This window comes from Echinops telfairi, unplaced genomic scaffold (assembly GCF_000313985.2).
Source record: "Echinops telfairi isolate 266 unplaced genomic scaffold, ASM31398v2 ScPeMD7_3533;HRSCAF=4204_1, whole genome shotgun sequence".
NCBI lineage: Eukaryota > Metazoa > Chordata > Mammalia > Afrosoricida > Tenrecidae > Echinops > Echinops telfairi.
In genome coordinates this window covers 29,052,086-29,073,750 of record NW_022107432.1, presented here as the reverse complement: position 1 = coordinate 29,073,750, position 21,665 = coordinate 29,052,086, and the positions used below count along the sequence as shown (strand labels likewise).

General features: G+C 38.7%; 1 protein-coding gene across 3 annotated transcripts in view; it reads left to right on the top strand.

The window, feature by feature from the left end:
- The first annotated feature begins 9,452 nt into the window (after positions 1-9,452).
- The window catches only part of ZFAND3 (zinc finger AN1-type containing 3), a 233,075-nt gene continuing 220,862 nt past the window's right edge, over positions 9,453-21,665 (top strand). For all 3 annotated transcript variants that reach the window (XM_045294918.1, XM_045294915.1, XM_045294917.1), the window contains exon 1: positions 9,453-9,489. In XM_045294918.1, coding sequence (XP_045150853.1) covers positions 9,462-9,489 — 28 coding nt within the window. In that variant the 5' untranslated portion in view covers positions 9,453-9,461. The remainder of the gene's footprint in view (positions 9,490-21,665) is intronic.

Sequence of the window (21,665 nt, the reverse complement as noted above, 5' to 3'; positions counted from 1 at the left end):
ATGTTGGATGTATTCCAGGTTGTGCCTTGGACGGCTAGTAGTAAGAGGTAGAACAGAAAACAGAAGCACTGAACACATGATTAGGCCAATTAACTGGGGTACCCCATGAAACCATTACCCAAAACAAGGAACCAAATTCCAAGAGGTGTTTGGTTTTTATAAGCAGACTTAGCTAATCTTTTTTTTGGTCTTCCTTGTAAATAAATGTCTTAATTATCTAATGCTGCTGTTAACAGAAATGCCACAAGTAGATGACTTTAGCAAATACATTTAGTTTTTCAAAATTTGAGAGACTGAAAGTCCAAACGCAAGGCAAGCTCTAGGGGTAGACTATTACGGGCAGCCCAGAAGTAAGTTCCTTGTCCCTTTAGCTTCCATTTCCTTGGAGGTCCATCCACAGATGTACCTGTCTTACCCCAACTCCCTTTTTGCTAAGGAGCCCCGGTGATGTCGTGGGTTCTAGGTTGGGCAGCTAACTGCAAGGTCAGCCATTGGAACCCACCAGCTGCTTCTCAGGAGAAAGGTGAGGGTTTCTGCTTCTGTAAAGAATACAGTAATACTCTGCCCCTCGTCACAGTGAGTTAGAACTGACTGGATGTCAGGGAGCGTGGTGGGGTTCTGTGTTGCTTGTTTGGGATTCCCTCTGCTTCCTTGCTTAACCTGCCAAATGCTGGCTGGTTAACATAACAAAGACAACCCCTTCCCAAATGGGTGTATAACCCCAGGCTTATAAATTAGGATTTACAATTTATTTGGGGGAAGCACAGTTCAGTCCTTGACAATATCTATCTCACTTTTGCCATTTCACCTTATTACTGGCCTGGAACTTATTGACAACAATGACAATAATGGCTGTGTAAGCCTGTTAACCAGTGGGACATTTTCTTCACCATTCAGCCCCTCTTTCTTTTCCCTTTTGACATGCAGTTTTTCAGTGTCATTGACATTACCTGCATATCGCTTTATTTCTTGTGTTTCTGTACTCCTGGATAATGCTTTCTTCTTCATGTTTAGTAGATGTTCTGTTGGTAGTTGCATCTCACTTGAATGATGCAAAATACATTGCTGTCTTATAACTGCCCCTTTCCCTGTGTGTGTTCCAGCTGCCAAGAGCACCCTGTGCTTTTCTTCCCCAGCCATGTAAGCTGTCCTTGCTAGCCTGTTTAACCTGGTATCTTGAACCCGTGTCACTTATCATCCCCCAGGACCATGTCTCATTTTCCGACAAAAAGAATTTATAATAATACTTTAAGTGTACTTTTTGTCTTTTATTAAAATTATTCTGCGCTTGGTCTGATTTTCTATAAATATGGATAAGTGAATTCTTCTGCATGCGTTATTCACCAGGATGAAGCAGAAATACATCTGTCACCTGGGTAGGGCAGATGCATATGGAATTCTTCAACAGTTTTTAAATGTAAAATGATAGTTGGGAAGAAGATGGAAAATGCAGAGCTCAATATTTTGCCTTAGCAAAGGTAGTTCTTTAATCATTTAACTCATTGGAAAAAGTCTCATTGCCATTTTAATTATTTTGACCACTATTTGAGGGAAGAAGCACTCTGAACTCAACGAAAGCAATGTTCCTCCACTCCTATGTCTACCTATTTGCGGCAGCCTCCTGGCTGCTGCTGCAGCGGTTAGGTGCTGTCAAGGCAGTTTTGACTCTCAGGTGACCCTAGGTACAACAGAACGAAACACTGTGCCCGGTCTTGTGCTGCCTCACAATTGTTCTTATGTTTTAGCCCATCCATGAAGCCACGGTGTCCATCCATCTGGTCTAGGATCTTCCTTCTTTTTTGTTGCCTCTCTACTTTACCAACGATGATGTCCTTCTCCAGGGACTGGTCTCTCCTGACATTATGTCTAAAGTATATAACATGATATCTTGCCATCCTTGTTTCTAAGGAACACTCTGGCCTTGCTCCTTCCAAGACAGATTTGCTTGTCCTTTTGTTAGTACTTTTCAATGTTCTTCACCACCACCACAATTCAGATACATAGATTCTTCCTTATTCACTGTCCAACTTTCACATGCATACGAGCTCATTGCTCCCCGCTAGACAGGAGAAAAACAAATGCAGGGAATAGACCTCAGTGTCATCTCATGTTTTATGTTCTGAGATTAGACCTTAGATTTCTGCGTCCCATACCAACTGGTTGAGGAATCTTTTGTGCATTTTCATAGCAGAACGATGAATGTAATGGACCAGTAGTAGTATTGTGTTAAATATAAGGAATACATTCCCTTTGAGGCAATAGTAGTGTGTCGAGTTTTAATTTAGATAGAGTAAAATGAATGATTCTTAAATGTGTAAAAACATGGCTTTTGACACATATGTACACCTATCTAATTACCAACCAACCAATTACCAAGTTTACTAATGTAGAATTCCGAATGTACAGCGTACAACTACAAAGTAAGGAAGAGAGTCCTGTGGCACTTCAGTTAAGTGCTCAGTTGCTAGTGGAAAGGTTGGTGGTTTGAAACCACCCAGTGGCTTCTTGGAGGAAGACTTGTTGGTTTGCTTTGTTAAGGAGGACAGCCCAGACACCCCGTGGCAGCTCTGCTGTGCTAGATAGGGTTGCCAGGATCGGAAATGGACTTTTTAATGAAGTTCTTGAGAATGCTGCCCCCACCCCTTTCCAGAGGACAGCGCATTAACTTATTTACATATCATTGGAATGGAACACTTGAAAAATCTCTGAATATTGCTACCACTGTAAAATCTTCTCAAGTTACAAGTCATTCTTAGACATAAGGAGTGTGTCACCATTTTGATAGTTGTGAGCTTCCCAACATTCCAGGGTTTTTAGTGCATCCGTTTTTGACTGATGTTCTAAAGACCTTTTCAGTGGTGTCTACCTCTGCCCCCCCCCCCCAAACAGGTTTTGGTATAATAACATAATAAAACGTCTGCTGCTTGTGCTACTCAAGGGCCTTCTGAACTTCAGTGTCTGTCCAATGATGAGACCCTCACTGGCTAACTCCAGTCCCAGGCTCTGAGTGCCAGGTGCCACAGGACAGTCATTTTGTTGACATGGGCTTCTTAATCATGTGTATGACTCCATGCCTGAATTTTTGTTTCCAGATTTGAAGATTTATATTAAAGCTTAAAAAAAAGTTTTGTTGTTAATTAGTATAAAATGGTTGTATCTGCCTAAAAAAAAAGAGAAGATTTAACTGTAAACCAGCTTCCTCTTCCTGAAGGGTAATTTTAGGAAGAAAGTGGCCCGTCTATTTATACATGTGCAGTACAACAGCTCTAGCCACTGCCTGCCCTGTGTGTGCTGGCTGACGGTGTTATGAAGTGTCTCTTACAGAGACAAACTTTGGCAATTTTAATAATAGCTTATTATGTCCTCGCCCACATTTTTTAAAGTTCTTGGATATTATGGTAGCCTCCTTTTGACTAGGTGGTTGATATGAGCCAGAATCGACTTAGTGGCTTTTGAGTTTGGTTTTGGTTGGAGTTTTACCTTTAGATTATTTTAAAAAGTGAGCAAAATCCTTATCACTTTATTCTAAAAACTTATCTTTGTTAGTAAAAATTCTGTCTGTCTTGTAGTATACACTTAAGAAAAATTTGAAAATGGTATCTGAATTATTAAGAGTGATGTATATGTAAGACTGGATGCCCTTCCAAAGCCTCCGTTGTTGTTGTCAGCCAGGGTGTCATCTATTTGAACTGGCCTTTAAAAAACTTGCCTGAGGGGAGCTAGAGCAGTGACCCCTAACTCAGAGAAATCTAGATCATAAGAAAGGAAGGTGTGTTAGTCTGGGTAGACTAGAGAAACAAAATTAATAAACACTGGTATTTTATAAGATAGAATTATCTTAATGTACAACGGGTAATTGTACATTAAGCATCCCAACCCAGTCCAAGTCCGACATTAGCTCATATATCCCACTTCTATTTGTCTACAAAGTTCCCCTCAAACTCACAAAACCCATGCAATGACGCCAACTGCTGGAGGACAGTCGAATCAGTGAGCAAGTAAGCATCTCAGCGCTGGCAGGGGTCTCCACACGGCTGCGCCAGCACCCAGGGCTGCATCAGGGTAGGTCCATGTGGCTTCTCCTCAGGGATGTCTCGCAGGACGTGAGCCTTGCCAGCTGAGGCAGAGAACTAGCTAAGGCAGCCGCAACTGGTCTGACCTTCAGAGAGCAGGAGACCAGAGAACAAGAACCATCCTGCCACTAGCAGCCAAGCGCTGAATTGCTGCACCACAAGAGTTCCTTTCCGTCAAAATGACAGCCTAGAAACCCAGTGGGGCAGGTGGTACTCTGTCACATGGACTCACTACCGAGGGAGCTGCCCACACGACACCTAGCACACACGGTACAAAGGTATTACTTCCAAATGATTAAAATAAGTAACCCCACCTTTCCCTAAATAACTCACTGAGCCATTTATCTCTTTGCCCATCATTTAATCCCACCTGTGTTTATTGGCCAGGTTGGCACAATAAACCTTAATTATCACAAGGGTTTGGCATATTTGTGCCCTGGTGTTGCTTTTCCTATGTGTTATTTGTTGATATTCGTACCCCAGGCTCTTGCTCACTATTAGATCTGTGGCATATGGGAAAGTGTGGTTGTTGAGAGAAAACAGGGTAATCTTTTATTTCCGTATTTATATACTTTTCCAGGATGGATTTGCTTGAAGGCCAATTTACTTTTTATTGGAAAGTTAATACCCTTCAAAATTAGTATTTAATTTTTAATTTAAAAAGAAAGAATATAATTATAATAGTATAACTATTTCTCCTATCAGGCAGATACTTAAAAATAATAATACTCAGCATTGATGAGGGTGTATTGGAAATAGTACTTTCAGGTGTTTCTATTGAGAGTGTAAATTGGCAGAACTTATCTGGAAATTTGGCAATGCTTACCAAAATTAAAAATTTTAAACCTAGTCATCAGAATCTGTTTTAAGGAAATTAATTCAGACAAAGACATAATGACTAAAGATTTATGTTAAAAAATGTCCATTGCAATAAAAATAAGTGAATGGCTAGAATTAAATATTCCACAATAAGAGAGTAAGTACATTGCATTAGTGTGTAACTATTACAGAGCAATTCAGATGTTTTGAGGAATATTTAATGACACCAGAAAAAAATGTCATTGAATGTAAGTGAAGAAATAAATAATTTGAGTGAGAATAGGTTTAAAGTATTGAGATTTACAGCTTAGGCAACCCTTCATACTATAAGTTTATAAGGTCTTTGTGCATCAGAATTGCCTAATTGGCAGCGGGTTTGGGTTTTATTTGTTTTATTGTTAACATTGTAGGGTAAGTTGGTGCCACCTTAACTTTAGTTATTTATGCAAGCATTAAAAAATTTGTACAGCCCCCCTTGTTGCTGTTATAACTAATTATATCTTTGTATTTCATGTGCCCCAACATAATTATATCCTTTTTATAGTTTATAAGGCAGGAAAGACAAAATATTCAGTATTGACCACCATAAATCCCTTATTACTAACCTTTCTTCTTAGTCTGTGCATTTCCCTTTCTTAGGGATCTTTCTACTTATGTGTATCATTGAATTACATTTTAGATGTCTTTTCCCTTTCACCTACAGAACTCTCATTAGTGTTTTTTGTAGTTCATATGTTGATCTGTCTGAGATGATTTAATTTCCCCTCCTTCTTGCAGGGAGGAGTCTCGCTGAGTGTAACCGTCTTGTTTGACAGGGTCTTTGGGTGCTTTTTCCTGTCAGCACTCGAACTATGTCAGTCCATTGCTTCTAGCCTCCAGTGTTTCTGAGGAGAAATTGGCATTTACTCTTCTGGGGAGCCCTTTATATGTGACTGTTCGCTTTTCTCTCACTACTTTCAGGACCCTCTCTTCCCTTTGCTTTCAGGACCCTCTCTTCCCTTTGCTTTCTGAGAGCATACCGACAGAACAGTTGTTTCGCTGCTAACTCTGTGATGAGTGGTTCAAACCCACCAGCCACTTCTTCTGAGAACGATGAATTTGTCTGCCCCCACAGAGATGTACACTCTTGGAAACCCCCACGGAGCAGTTTTACTATGGGTGTGGTGTTTTTTTGTTTTTTTTAAACTATGCTGACTCCTGTGTAGATCTTTTCCAGTTTATCTTATCCTGGAGTAGTTCTGGCTTCTTGGATTTGTAGATTCCTGTCCTTTGTTAGATTGGAGACATTTTCTGGTTTTCTGTCATCACTTAGAGATTCTTCCTTTCATCTCCTTCTGGAATTATATATATATATGCCTTGTGTTGTTATCCTATAATTTCATTCAACTGTGCCCAGCTTTCTTGAGCCTCTGTTGTTGCTGCTCTTCAGCATTTGTAATTTTAACCTCAAATTCTTTGTTTGTTCTGCCTGATTAAATATGTTGGTATGTTGCTTCTCATGTGCTGCTTGTTTTACTTGTTGTGTTGTTCAGTCCCAATCTCTTTTAGTTCCTCACATTGTGTATTTTTTTCTTTTACCTCTTTATCTTTGTTTTCCCTTAGTCCTATAATTGTATTTAATTGTATTGCATTATATGATTACATATTTTTATTTCCATTATTTGCTCATCGTTAGCTACACCTTTACTCCCTTTGCCATGTTTTTCTGCTGTTGGGATTGGAATTTTCGAAATTGATATACTTCGTCACACCAGTATTTGTTGTTTTTGCCCATTCTACTTCCTACAAAACAAAACAACTTGTAGCCAAGTGGAGCTGTCAACCTTTACTTACTGTTTCCTTTCCCTCCCTGTGCTAATTTTCTTCCTTCCTGGTTTAATTTGAATTAGAAAGTTTCAGGTCTCAGTGTTCAGTTTTCAATCTCTTCTCAATCCACCAGAGAACAACACCCTGTGGTCAGTCTGTTGACCAGTGAGCACCCCTACTCAGTGGAGATACCGCACGCTAAACTGTCTGTCCACCAGCATTGTGCTCCTCTTTCCCGTCTCTGTGTCTGCAACCACTTGCCTACGTGCTTGCTTTTTGGGTTTTTTTTGGTAGGAAAGGTCATACTCAGTAAACTTCTGAGTTTGCCTGTGGTTTTTTGCATGACACTCTTATATGATCTTTGGGGGATTCCTATATTGGAGCTGGAATTCAGGGATTCACATGTCAAGCGGAGGGGGCATGGGATTCCCCAGAAGGACCTGCCTTGGATGTATGTGTTCATAAGCAAAGTGTCCTAAAAGAAGATCCACCTGCTGACAGTCTCTTTTGGAAAAGAGAAGCAATGGCCCATTTTCCACTTTGTCACCTATGATAATTCTAATCAATCCTCATTATCCACAGATTCAGAATTTGCACATTCCTACTTTAAAAAAATTAAAAAAAAAAATTGTAACCCGAAAGTCAGTACTTCGCATTATTTTCAGAGTTGTTTGTAGAGTCATGTGTAGAGTGGTGAAAAATTTGAGTTGCTTGACATAATATTTCCCAAATAAAGTCTGCCTTCTTATTTTAGTTCTCATAAATCACTGCCCTTTTGGTTTCTTTAGTGTTACCCACGCTACCCCCTTTATTTTTGTGCTTGTGTTTTGCTTTTTCAAACGACCCCGAGATAATGTGCTTCATTGCTAAGGTGTTGTAAGTGCAAGGAGACTTTGAGGTGCCTTGTGGAGAAAATATGTTTGATAGACATAAGCCTGGTTCAAGTTTGAGATCTTGGTTGTGAGTGTAATATTAATGGAAAGCATTATTATATTGTTGATTAAACAGAAACATACAGAAAAGAAGAAACACACACAAAACCTCGCAACATTGATCAGTTGAGGAGAACATGACCAGAGGTTTTCAGTAACTTAACCAGCCTTATAACTGCCCGGGAGTGATGGCAACTGTGCAAACAGTAGAGAACATTAACTCCCATGAATGATGAGAACCAGGTGTACTAACCATTAGCTTGGGGGTTCCAATACCTTAGAAAACAATGACAGCCCACAAGTAATTCTCCTGAGGGAGACTTCTAGAATTGTGAGAGCAAGTGAGGAGAGCAGAGAAAAATGAACTTAATCCATGTGTAGAGGCAAATGCGGCACAGGCTTAGATTCTGTGAGGGATGTTGCTGGAAAAAGAATCTGTAAATAGGCCAGTTTGTCCAACATGTAGTATTTTAGGAGGTTTCTGGAAGGAAAGTGGTGAGAATCTGCTAGGGAAAGGATTCAGGTGACAGATATCAAGTCATGTGACTGCCTGCCTTGTTGTGTCTGACCTGCTGGGTGATGGCAGGTGCCCTCTGGAGTTCACTTACACCAGAGCTCAGAGGCTCCCTCCACAGCTCCGCAGCTCTGTGACCTGAAGTTAGCTGCTCAGCTTTCAAATGGGGAGAAGCTCTGTATGCTTGATTTCTAAGGTCCCTCAATTTAATATCACCGTGGGAGAGATGTGGGGGGAATACATCAAGTTATTCATCATTTGTAGCCCTTTGTAAGATGTTGGTAGTATTGGTTGATAATATTTCTGTAGCCAGATATATTAATGTGATTTTTAAGAAAGTGTATCTTAGAAACAAAGTAATATGGTAATACCCATCTCAGTGATGTTGGGAAGATTAATAAAATAGTATATGTTAAGTGCCTAAGTTAGTAATTCAGTGAATTTTAGTTATTATTAACAAATGAAAGGACGTGAAACATCATTTGACTGGGAATACTGGAAGAAGGGATTTACCCCCCCACCCCCCCCAACACATACACGCAGCCACTACAAGGTCATAATGTGAACAGAATCTGAAATAAGACTAGGATGGAAGATGGGGGAAAGAAAAAGCACAAGAGATAAAAGCCGAAGTGTTACAGAGATAAGTATGTGTATGAGGTCACTTTTGAGGCAATGATGTCATTGCTTTAGTAGTAACTTTAGGAGTCCCAGTGGCATAGAGTGTTATGATTTAGGCTGTGAACTGGAAGGTCAGCAGTTCCAGATCACCAGCAGCGCTTCAGGAGAAAGATGGGGTTTCTTGCTTCTGTGAAGATTGATAGCTTTGGCAACCCACAGCTCTCATACTGTCTGTGCCATCTGGGATCACTGTGAGTCCGAACCGACTCACTGGCTGTGAGTTTGGTGTGAGTGATTATTTCATGGTATATTCTTTGATAGAGTGTGAGCAGAGGGCATTTGGTCGTCATGTAGTGTAAATGGGCTCCTATGTTATCTTCTGGGTACAGTACAGTATTTCTGGGTAACTATTATTCACCTTTTGCTATATAAACTGCTAATTACAGTAAAAGAGAGTATTGACTAACTCATAAGGTTTTTGTTTTTTTTAAGTATGTTTTATTTGCTTCTGTTTTATGAGAAGGGAGGAGGGTGGCTAGCTAGGGACTAGTTATTAGATAATTGCTTCAGTTGCCTGAGCAGGAAATTCTTTGTGTACATTTCAAGGATCTTATGTTTTGATAAGAATGATACTGAAAATTTTAGCTCTTTCTTTTTTCTCTTTCTCTCTGTTTTTGTGCCAGGTCCAGCAAGACTATGAATCTCTGTTCCAAATGCTTTGCTGGTAAGTGCAGAAAGGGGTTTGTTTTTTTGTTTATTTTTTTGGTCAAATGTTCAGACTATCTAAATTATATAACCTTCTTTTGGGTTTATGCATGGGTTTTATTTTCTTGGCCTTTGTCTCTGAAAGCAGTTTTTGCTCACCAGTGTGCTTTGCCACTTACCGGGGCTGTTGAGCAGTCCTCACAGGGAAATGCAGCCTCAGGTGCTTGCACCAGACAAATTTCCTTCAGTTTACAGTTATTAACGTGCTGTGGCATGTTAATTTGTGTTTCAGTAGGGTAATATACATATATACACACAAACACATAGAAATCTCTGACCACGACTTGACTGATGAATGGCCAGTCCTACTTTTATGGTGATTAAAACAAATAATATCTTGAGGTTGGAGTCAGCAAGAGAATCATGCTGTTAGCCCCTTCTAATCCTGCCCCTCATTGACGTCAGCCTGGGTGAGTCACTTAATCTCTTTGTGAAATGAGTGAACACCAGGATTGGGTGTTTGCCACGGATCCTTTCTAGTTCCCAGAGGCTTGAGTGATGCCTCTTTCATGAAGTTGAAACCTTCAGTGATTTTCTTAAAAAAAGAACTTAGTACATCTAGTGGTTTTACCCAAAGTAGCAAAGTCTTTGTCCATTAAAATGTGTTCAGTTTGCCTTGTGTATGACAGTTTGTATCTTTTTAAATTTGGAATTTGTCAAATAGTGTGGGTTTTTTTTTTTGTTTTAGAGAAAATAATATTGGCTGATTTTAATTTAAACAATATTTCTAACCATGTCTAACCAGGTGAATACATTCTGCTTTTCCTACTCTGCATGCCTAATTATATATATGGAGGGACTCCTGGTGAGACTTCAGTGTAACTTTATATAGTAACCTTATAATAAAGATTAAAAGTGGGACAGAATGTCTGCTAGATTGTTTGCCTCCCTTCCTATAGGGGGCTTCTAATATAGTCAAGCATGACTCTAGGGAGATACTGGGCACCTTTGAGTAGTAAGGTGACTTAGATCAAATATATCAAAGAAGTGTCTTATGTCCCTAAAGGAAGCCCAAGCTCCGTCATAATATTTGTATTTCTTTAGAATTATAAGTTTTGCTTTTTGTGGTAATCAGTTTTCATGGTTTCCTTGCTGATCTATATCCAATTATTGTTTTTACACAGCATTGGCATTTTTGCTCTTAAAACTATTAAGAGGATACTTCCAAGTTGATAAAGAAAATACTCTATTTTCCTTCGTTCTTTATTTTTACCCCTATACTCTAAACTTCCCTTACCATAGTTGTATGGAATGGTTAGTAACACCGTTAGCCTCTTGAAGCAGCCTTTTGTTCCTTTAGAAATTTCAAAGAAAAGAGCACTATTGAACTTTAAAGGTACACTGTAGATACTACCTCATTATATGAAGGTAGAGGGAGTTCAGTAAATAAATTATTATAGGAGATATGTGAAGTACGCAAGATAATATGAGTACTTTGGCCAAAGACACTAAGTGCTCTTTTAAAATATATTTAAAAGTTGGAAATTCACTTTAAAAATCACCTTTTGTATCATTGTTTTTACCTATGTGACTAAGAAAGTGAATTTATTACAGCTTATTTACATAAAATAGAGTAACGTGAGCAAACTGTTTAAAGTTGAGTTTAGGGTTAGGACCTGAGGGTGCTAGTTTAAGATTTACTTTGCTGTGGTTCTGCCCCTGAAATAAAATAACTCTGTTGAATGGTGAAGCACATCCCTTCCTCCAGTAGTCAGGAGCAGTTCAGATATTTCCCCTTTCTCCATAAAAAAATTCCTGGGATTTTTGAGGCCAGAGACAGGGAATAAAAATGATTATGTGGAAAATTACTAAAAACTGTTGAAATGTTACTTGCTGGTAATTTTAACAAATAGTGCCACTATGGAATGTTTAGAGAAAAAAGTGCTGTTGTCAGCTATTTGCATGTACAGTATGTAGAAAAGAGTGGAGGATTCATTTTACTTGGATCCCATAGAAGGTCAAGAAATCAAACGATGCATTCCACTGGGCAGATTTGCTGCAAAGGCCTCTTGAAGTGTTAAAAAGCTGAGATAACACACGGAGGAATGAGATATGCCTGACCCCCCAAGCCATAGTATTTAAATCACCTCATGTGTGTGGGTAAGCTGGACAATGAATAAGAAGGACCAAAGAAAAATTCATAGATTTAAGTAATGAGTTGGCAAACAATAGTGAATATAACTGTAGAAAGAAAAAAAATACGTCTCGGAAAAATTACAGCTAGAAAGAATGCTCCTTAGAAGCAAGGATGTGTCATGTACTTTGGATATGTTATTGGGCGGGCAGGGGTGAGGTGGGGCGCACAGCATCTTTGGAGAAAAGACATTATGCTTGATAAAGTAGGTCAGTGAAAATGTGGGAGCCCCTCACTGAGATAAATTGACACAGTGGCTGCCTCAGTGGGCACAAACAAAGGGATGACTGATGGTAGTGTAGGTTGAAGTTTTTAGTTAATGTTTTGTTTGTGATAACTCTTACTCTGTAAGGCCTACAAGTTGAAAGAGCCCTGGTAGCACTATCAGGTAAGCATTGGAATGCTAACCTCAAGACTGTCGGTTCCTGCTCACCAGCTGCTCTGCTGGCGCAGGATGAGGCTACCTGCCTCCGTAAAGAATTACCATTTCGGGACCCCTATATAAGGTCACTGAGCTGAGCTTTAGGTTTTTAGGTTCTGATTTGGTCTTTTCCCTTTAAGGCCATTGGACTTTTCTTAGCAAGTAAGTGTGTAACAGGAGTCTTTCTTAGCATTACAGTGCCTTTTACTTGAAGGCCTTACAGGGAGTGCTGTGGGGGAGCACCAGCACATAATTGACCCCCCATGCTCTTTTAAAAAGGATGCATTTAAAATGCTCTTCTTAGTTCTCGTTATCCAAAGGTATCTCATCTATGAAGAATAGGCATGAATTAATTTTGCCATATTATTTTTCTTCCATGGTAAGTTTGTTCATTTTCTTTTGACCCTTTTTAATCACCTCTTACTATGTTCTGCTTTCTTTCCTCAAATCACAGTGCTATACTTTTATTTGGCTTTTGGGTATATTTGAAGAATAAGATAACTCTGTGAGAAGAACCAGGAACCACATGCAGTTTGGATAAAGATTCTTTCACCTTTGGGTTCATAATTGACCCCTCATAGTTCAAACTGTTAGAATCGTGCTAAAGAAAAGATTTGTCTAGTATTTTAACTGAAGTTATGGGGAAGATATGTCTGAACTCCTGAAAATGATGAAAGCACTCTCGGACATTTATTATCAATTGATTTTGCCACAGATCTCTCCAATTATTAAAGCTAGTCTGAGAATGTCTGTTGGCCTAGTTTTGCCCTATCCACCCTGTAGATAAATGCTCCACTTGTCATACTACTTTTATTTCTTTAAACAGTTTTACCTGTGTATGAATTTATGAAATGAAACAGTATTTGTCTGAAATAAAAAGCAAAATTTTGACATGTATTTATAGTTTTTTATGGCAAATAAGCATTTATTGTTTGAAGTGCTACTTTCTAATGCAGTTTTTTTAAACTGGGTGCTTTGAGTTATTAGAGGGTTGAAAAATCAATTTAATGGGTCATGATCAGCATTTAAAAATTAATTAGAATAGTAGTGGTTAGTATTATTGTATAAAATCTTATGGTGGCATATAGAAATGAAAATAATGAGACTGGGTTACATGTAAATTTTTATATATTACTACGATCCTTAAAAAACTTAAAAACCCAGTTATCAGCTATCAAAGAACTGAAAATCAGATCAGTGGGTGCCCACCTTCCTGATACAATCACTGAAGACAAACGTGTGCATAAGCAAAGGTGGTGAAGAAAGCTGATGGTGCCAGGCTATCAAAAGATATAGTGCCTGTGGTCTTAAAGGCTTGAAGATAAGCAAGCGGCCAACTACCTCAGAAGCAGCAAAGCACACATGGAAGAAGCACAACAGCATGGGTGACCACTAGCTGTCAAAAGGATCAGGTATCAGGCATCAAAAAACAAAAAAATCATATCATTGTAAAGGTGGGTGAGTACAGAGTGGAGACTCAAAGTCCATCGGTAGGCAACTGGACACCCCCTCGCTGAAGGATTGAGGGGAGGAGACGAGCCAATCAGGGTGCAGGGTAGCAACGATGAAACATATAACTTTCCTCTAGTTCTTAAATGCTTCCCCCCCCACCCACACACTGTTATCATGATCCCAAGTCTACCTTACAAATCTAGCTAGACCAGAGTATGTACATTGGAACAGATAGCAACTGGAAACACGAAATCCAGGACAGATGACTCCTTCAAGACCAGTGGTGAAAGGGGCGATGACTGGAGGGTGAAGGGTATGTGGGGTGGAAAGGGGGAACCAATTACAAGATTTTAGATATTGCCTCCTCCCTGGGGGATGGACAGCAGAGAAGAGGGCGGGGGAGATGTTGGACAGTGTAACTTATGACAAAACTATAATAAGTTGTGAATTATGAAGGGTTCATGAGGGAGGGGTGTGGGGAGGGAGGGGAAAAATGAGCAACTGATAATAAGGGCTGAGGTGGAGGGCATATGTTTTGAGAATGATGAGGGCAGCGAATGCACATATGTGCTTGACACAATGGATATATGTATGGATTGTGATGAGAATTGTACGAGCCCCCCAAAAAATAATTTTTAAAAAACCAACAACTTAACAAACTACATTTTAACAAAAGGATGATTTTAGAAAAGCATTGAATGACTTGTGATTTTTTTTTTTTGGAAACTAGGACTTTTCCTTTTTTCCTTTCTAGATTAACCAAGTTCTTGGAATCTTTGTCACTTCTGAGCTCTTGTTTGGACTACATGGTTTTTCGATGTAAAACCCGATTTACCTATTGCGGTGCTAAAATACTATATATGAAAAGTCAAGCACAGTATAGAAATGATACTACTTTTGGTATTATTTTTGGCTTGAGTACAAACTGAATTAATTAGTTTGTGACTCTTAGCTAATGACTAGTGCTTGATATTTAGGTACAGTAAGTATCAGATTCATTATAACGTGTACTACCATAGTGAAGCCTAGCTATTGAAGAAGTGTTCTTCCATGGAATAGTTTTTAAATTAAAAAACAAAACAAAACAATATTTTTTGCTGACTTCTGAAACAAAAGTATGGATGACAATTAGTAACCAACCCCTGGGCTAATCACGGTGGGGAAGGCAGAAGACATTGTTGCAGAATTGTCCTCCATCAGGGTGACATCACCACCACCACTCACAAGCTCTTAAAATTGTTTTCTGGGGGACACAAGTGTGTGGTGACTGGTACTTCATACTTTCTAAGGGGTGGATGAGCCTGCACTTAGTTCAAGTGGTAGAAAATTCTCTGAGGAGCAATGGTGGCAGATGCTTACAAGAAGACAACCCTAGTATGTGCTCAGTGTACAAGGAACCTGTGAAATTAGGGAGATATGTATGTATTTTAAAACCCTGACACTAATATGTCTCTTGTTTATAGACTTAAGATGAAAGTACTTCATTGAGAAATCAAAATAGACAATCTATTTTAAATTGTAGACAATTTGAACGTGTAGTTCCATTCAAGAATAACTTTTAAGAAATGGGATATTCTATGATTTACAAAACATTGAACAGATAAGGGAGTGAATGATTCACAGTATCGGAGCTTGTTTTTTCCTCCTTAAAAGGCATAGTACATGTAATACATTACAGTGTCGATTTTTAGGAGGGTGGATAAAGGCTACAAGAACTCAAGTACAAAGGGGTCTCTTGACAACTAAAGATGAATTGAAGTTGTGGACAAGCAGCTCTTGTTATAAGTGACAATGAATTTCAATGTAACTTAATATATTATTATGTGAAACACTTCTTAATGGGAAGATGGGTAAGAGCGCCTTATTGAACAATATTGCAACCAATAAAAGGACAGGTTATATAGGAAGTATCTCCTAATAAGACTGTAAAGCCAAGCATTTATTTTTATCGAAGTTTGTTTTATGTTATTTGTTCAAATGATCAGTCTTAGTACTGAGTTATTTGGAGAAAATAAAAACTTAAAATTATAATTACTGCATCTTTGGTACTAACCTTTGTCAGATCCTAGACTAAAGCTATCGATTTTATGTAGAAATTTCATTCTCACTGTTATTCTTGACATTGTCATATAGTTATAGTTTTAAATTCTGAATGGACCTCAGAAGGCAGACTCAGGGAAGGGATGGAATAGCTAGTATTAAGGTGTGCTCTGCCTTCCCATTGCTCCTTTGTATCCCAACCGGCAAATGACCAAACTGGCTATTTGCTACCAAATTTCTATCTCAATTAGAAGTCATTATTAAATAAAAAAGTTCTAAAACTTAAGTTCTCAATATGCTGTTAGTTTTTATTATTTTCCCACTTTAAAAAATAACATGAGGGTAGGAATTAAAAACTCATTAAGAAAAGTCTACAAAGCGGGAGAAGGGGATAAAAGAAAAAAAAAAAAAGAAAAGTCTACAAAGCAATAGTGTAGAACATCCCACTGTTCATAAGACTACTTCTAATGCTCAGCAACCCTATACAGAGTTTCTAGACAGCCTAACTTTTCTCCTGCAGATTTTGGGGTTAGCAGCCCAGTGACTAACATATAGCACCACCAGGGTTCCTTAGGTATTACACATTTTTACTAAGTGTACTTTAAGTCTTACCAACTGTAGCAGTAGTTGATTTCTTTTTGGAATAAGCAAAATTAAGTTGACCATAACTTGTAGCTTCCAAGAAATCTCAGTGCCATAGAGTCAAATCCTAGCTTTAGGGTAGGGTGGGACTGTGGGTTTCGAGCCTGCAACTCTTTACGGGAATACAAATCTTTGTCTGTATCCTGTGGAGCAGTTGGTTTCAAACTGCTGACCTTTTGGTTAACAGCCCAATGCGTAAGGACTATAAAACCAAGGCTCCTAGTTTAATAACCTAATTTTTAATGCCAGGCATGGTCGATTAAACCACATTTTTTATTTGAAGTGACTTTAGTTTCACAATAATTACTAGAATAAGGTAACGTTCCAGTGTGTTAACAGTAGACTAAAATATCTCATGAGCATGCAGCTCTTACCGGTTGGAGTCATACTCTCATCTTTTTTCCCCCTCTAAGGTCAGGATAGAAGTGATCTGGTATCAGTTACTTCACACAGGGAGGTGCTGTACAGGCCACTGCTGAATTTGAGGATCCTGTAGTAAGAGACACAGGGTGAATCAGAAAAATGTCTTTTTGTTAATGCATACTTATTTTTAGAAACTATGAGAATTCTGTATCCATCAGTGAAGTAGAATGGAGTAAAATGTTAATTGCAGTAAGCAACCCCCTCTTTTTTTTTTATCTCCTCCGCTCCCCTATTTTAAAGCATTAAGAAGTTCAGTAGAAAAGTAAATTCTACCTTAATTTTTGCTGGCCCCCCTCCCCCGCTCCCATGCAACTACTGATCTTGAAGTGTGTGAATGGCATTTGCTTTCTAATTCTGTTGCCGTATTGACTATTGTTTGTCCATTGATTTCTCAGAAGTGGAAAACACAAGAAAGATACCTCACATATAACACAGTAGATGTTCAATTCATCAGACTCTTTAACCATTCTGGCTGATGTTGGGTATCTGATGGAAGGATGTAAAATTCAGAATATTATATGGAGTAATGTAAACATCCACGTGTCCACTCAGAATTGGGAAATGTTAACATTGTCCCTTTTTTGGTGGGGGAGCTTTAGAATATTTAAAAAGGAGATAAAATCTCTGGGTGTTCTTCTACCCTGATTCTCCTCTCCATGCTTCAGAGATAGCACTGTGTGTATTCCTATATTCACACTTTTTAGTATGGTGAGTAAGTACCCGAATATCCGCCGAGGCCCCTAATTTTACCACAAAAACGGCATTAAAAATGTGCTGGGAAACTCGGCTTATACACAAGTATATACGGTACATAAAAATAAATGGTTTTTAGAATGTATGTGATAAGTTGCCCGCGGCATTCTGCAACTTGTATTTTTTTTTAAACCAATTATATTGACTTGACACATGGTGCTCTAATTCATTTTAAATGTTCTGTTCCATTGAATTAATGTCCAAATATCCCTGGGACATTCCTGGTTTATATTTGTTGTGCCATAAAAGTACCCTTTTTATGTCTCCAGTGGCTCCAGTTTAGTTGATAACTTGATTATCATTACAATATGCTTTATCTATTTAATTATACATCTCCTGTTGATGGACATGTAAGTTGTTTGAACACTTTTAACATCATAGTTGCACACACTATGTGCTCCCTCCCTCTCCCTTTCCCCTCTAGCCTTTGCTTGAACATGTAAGACTTTCTTTTAGTGTAGGCTGGTTGCTTTGCAGTGAAGGTCAGACTGTGGCTGCAGATCCCTAGCAGATTAGCAGTGTTGGGCTTTGGCACCCTTTTCTGAACTCTTGGTTGGTTTGATGTCTTACTAAGAAGTTTTTTTAAATTACATGGTTAATTATTATGCTAGTCAAGGTAAATGAACCCCAGTGCATTGAAGATGATGATGTTGTGGAAATTATTTCAAAAGTAATTGTTGCATATCTAATGAGAATCAAAAGGTTTGGTGCTGAAAGTAGCAGCAAGGCAGCTTCTTTGTAGACCCTACGTAAAAAAATTATGACCCCATGTAGTGGTTATGTGTTGGACTGCGATCTAGAGGGTCAGCATTTCAAAACCACTGGCTGCTCTGAGGGTGAAAGATGGGGCTTTCTAATGTAAATAGTTTCAGGAACCCACAGGGGTAGTTCTATCCTGTCCTGTAGGGTCGCTATGAGTTGGCATTGACCTGATGGCAGTGAGCTTGGGGTATTTTGATTTTTGGGGGGTACGGGGGAGTATTACAGGTGAAAAAGAGGGCTCTTTGAAAATAGTTTGGCTCTGTCACTTTCTAGCCACATGTTGACCTGTAGCTGTTTCTACAGAGCGATGCACCAAAATATTGTCACTTATAAAGTCCCAGTCTACTGGGCCAGCCTGTAATGAGACAACCATCTCTGACAGGACAGGAATACCTGCTAGAATCTCCTGTGCCTCATGTTCTCAACAGACTAAGCTGAATCACAGTGATCAGACTTTAGGGTATGGGCCCCTTCTTAGGACTGTTATCAGATAACATGTTTGTGCGCTTGCTTAGGTGAATACTTAGTGTAATTCTTGGTCTATTTTCCTTTGTGCTTGAATGAGAGAGTTAGGATAAGGTTGCTTTTTGACACCTTTTCTTGATTATAATCCTTTTGGACTTAATTCTTAGGCCAGGATAAGGAATTATGAGTGAAAAGGCATTATTTTCAGGCTATTAATGTACAACTAAAATATGATCTTTAATAATACAGAATTTAAAATTTTTGGAAAGCCTTGGTAGTCAGCTATGTTTTGTTTTTAACCAGTCCTTTCTATTAGGAAGTGACCATGTTAAGTAGAAGTCTATTGATTTTAACAATCTTAACTCTTTATCAAAAGCTTGCTTTATATTTCTTAATATACTTTTAGGCTAAATATTGGACATACAGAAGGAAACATACCTCATGGTAAGACTTCTGGTTTGGAGATTTAAAACCTAGTTGATAGTATTTTTTTCTCCTTGGTGTGAATTAGGTAAAGGTTTGCTGAGCAGATCATCAGTTTTACATTCGAGAATGCATATGCATTTTGTTTCAGCTCCTACTTTGCAATCCCCTTAGTCTGCCATCACTTATCCCACTTCCTATCTGTTTCTTTTTTGCTGGTTTTCTTTCTTTCCTTACTCTCTGAAGTTTGACCTTGGGTAAATGCTGCCCCTTTGATCTGAAATGTTTGGTTATTCTAAACAGGTGGGTGAAGTGGGTAGTTTAGTTTGAGACCTGAAAGATGAGTAAGTGCCAGATTGTGGGGGTCCAAGTCTCTATTTGAGGCATCTGGCCAGTTTCTGTCTGACCAGTAAGCCTGATCTCTGCTATGATTTTGAGGTCTGTTCCACAAAACCTTGTAATGTGATCCTTTTCAGAGCCGTTGTAAGTGGTATCAGAGAGTGTGGGCCTGATCACCCATGATATTCGTCTTTGTGAAGTTTTCCTAACCACGCCCCACCACATCCATGAATATATCTGCAGTATAAATACTTTCTGTCCAACCTTGTGGATGTACTTTCTCTCTCCCTCCTTCCATGTCTATTCAAGCATCCACTCATAGACAATCACCATTGTAGGATTGTGTATATAATAGTATTTTCCTTTGTTGCCTTTAACCTTTGTGAATCTGAGTATCTTTCCGTTCCTCCACCATTTTCCCAGAATTCCCTCTTAGTGCCTTCCCCTCCACCCAAGTTAACAGTTGTCTACTTTCTAGCCTCTCTCCCCTCCTCACTCCTAATTAAACCATCACAGAATGTTGTTTATTGTGAAAATCTTTTCTTGGCTTTTTATAATAGTCTCATACAGTTATTTGTCCTTTTGTGTTCAACTAATTTAACTCAGCATGTCCTTCAGGCTCGTCCATGTTATGAAGTATTTCACAGATTCATCATTATTCTTCCACATTGTGTAATAGTCCTATGTGTTTAAAAATGGTACATAATCTCGAAAGAGGAATGCCAAAAGGAGGATACTTTTGGACCAAGAATTACTGTTTGTGAGAAAGAATGGCGGGCAGAACATGATAATTATGTCTCTGTATTTAAACAGGCAGTTAAAATCTTGAAAAAAAGCACTTGTGATTGTAATTAAGACCACAGTACTCCTGTGGGTTGTGATGTCCTTTTGGACAATATATTCTCATTTTATCCTTACAACTTTTCTCCCTCCATTTTACAGGTAAGGAGACAGACTGAAATGGCCCCAAGCTACATAAATTTAAAAGTGAAGAGCCGAGATTTGATTTTAGATGTTTCAACTCCAAACCCCATTCTTCCACTCTGATGTTATTAGGAGTGAAGGGAGTAGGCATAGATGAGCTAGGACATCACAGATCCCTTGAGGGTGTAACCATAGCATTGTTTTGTATTTGTTGGGAGGGTGGGGTATGCATCTTTTCTATACAGTTGCATTTTGTCTTTAGATCTCCAGGGAATGGCATATCAACAGTGGAAGCTTCACAGCGTAGCTAATCTGGGAGAAGGTGTGCATATGTATTGGGGGAAGTGTTTTTGTCTAACGCATTTTCTATTTTGGTGGTGAGATTTTCATTTCTTAACATCGCTCTTGTTCTTGTTCATATAACTTTTACCTCATTAACCTTGCTCTCTGCACTGCATATTGAAGCACCATTTCTAATTTCGTCTCCTGTGTTTAGCTTCTCAGAGGTTATAAAAAAATGTTTGGAAGTGGGATTTAATTGCAGGGCTGTTTGCACATTGTCAGTGTGAGGCAAAGATGAGTTACATATTTAGACAGTGCAGTCTGCAGGTTTCATTTATCAAACCTCCTTGTTGGCACCGCTTTCTCTCATACATGTGTGCATAATAGTGTTGCAAAAAGTCTTCTTACTGTTCTATCCATATTTAGCAATTTGGTTGAGTTATGGAAAAGCCTGCCCTCTGCCTTGTGTATTTGCTCATTTGGAAACCTTGTATAGTTTATAGAGACACTAGTGATTTGTTCCCTAGCCTCCCTGTGGGTTTTGTTCCATATTACAATCTAATTCCACCTCCCTGTCCCATACTCCTGAATCGTTAATTTGTACATTTCGATGCAGTTTGTTTCATCGTGTGTTTTTGTAATCCAAACTGAATGTAACGAGCTGTGTGCTTCAGGGACCTGGCTTTGCCTTGCCAATTAGAACGAAGTGGTTACTGAGAAAGAGTATGTTTTAAATAAAACATGGCACCTCTGAGTGGAACTGACACTCACTTGGGAATAAAAGAGATGGTTTTAACTCTTTGATTCACCAAGTAACTTTACTAAAGATCAGCACTTTTGGTGGGAAAGACCAGCACGTTTTTTTATTTCTTTGTTAATGATTACCTCTGTAAAATGTGGTCTTAAAAAATTTACTCATGTGATTAAGTGCATTTGGAAGCATGTAACTTCAAATCCATTTGCTTTCCTTTGTGATTATTTTAGTTGTATGTTAACAAATGCTCTAAAATCCCCAAGTGTTTAACCAATAGGTGCTATAGCGTTGGGATTTTGAACCACTCATATTTAGGAACTT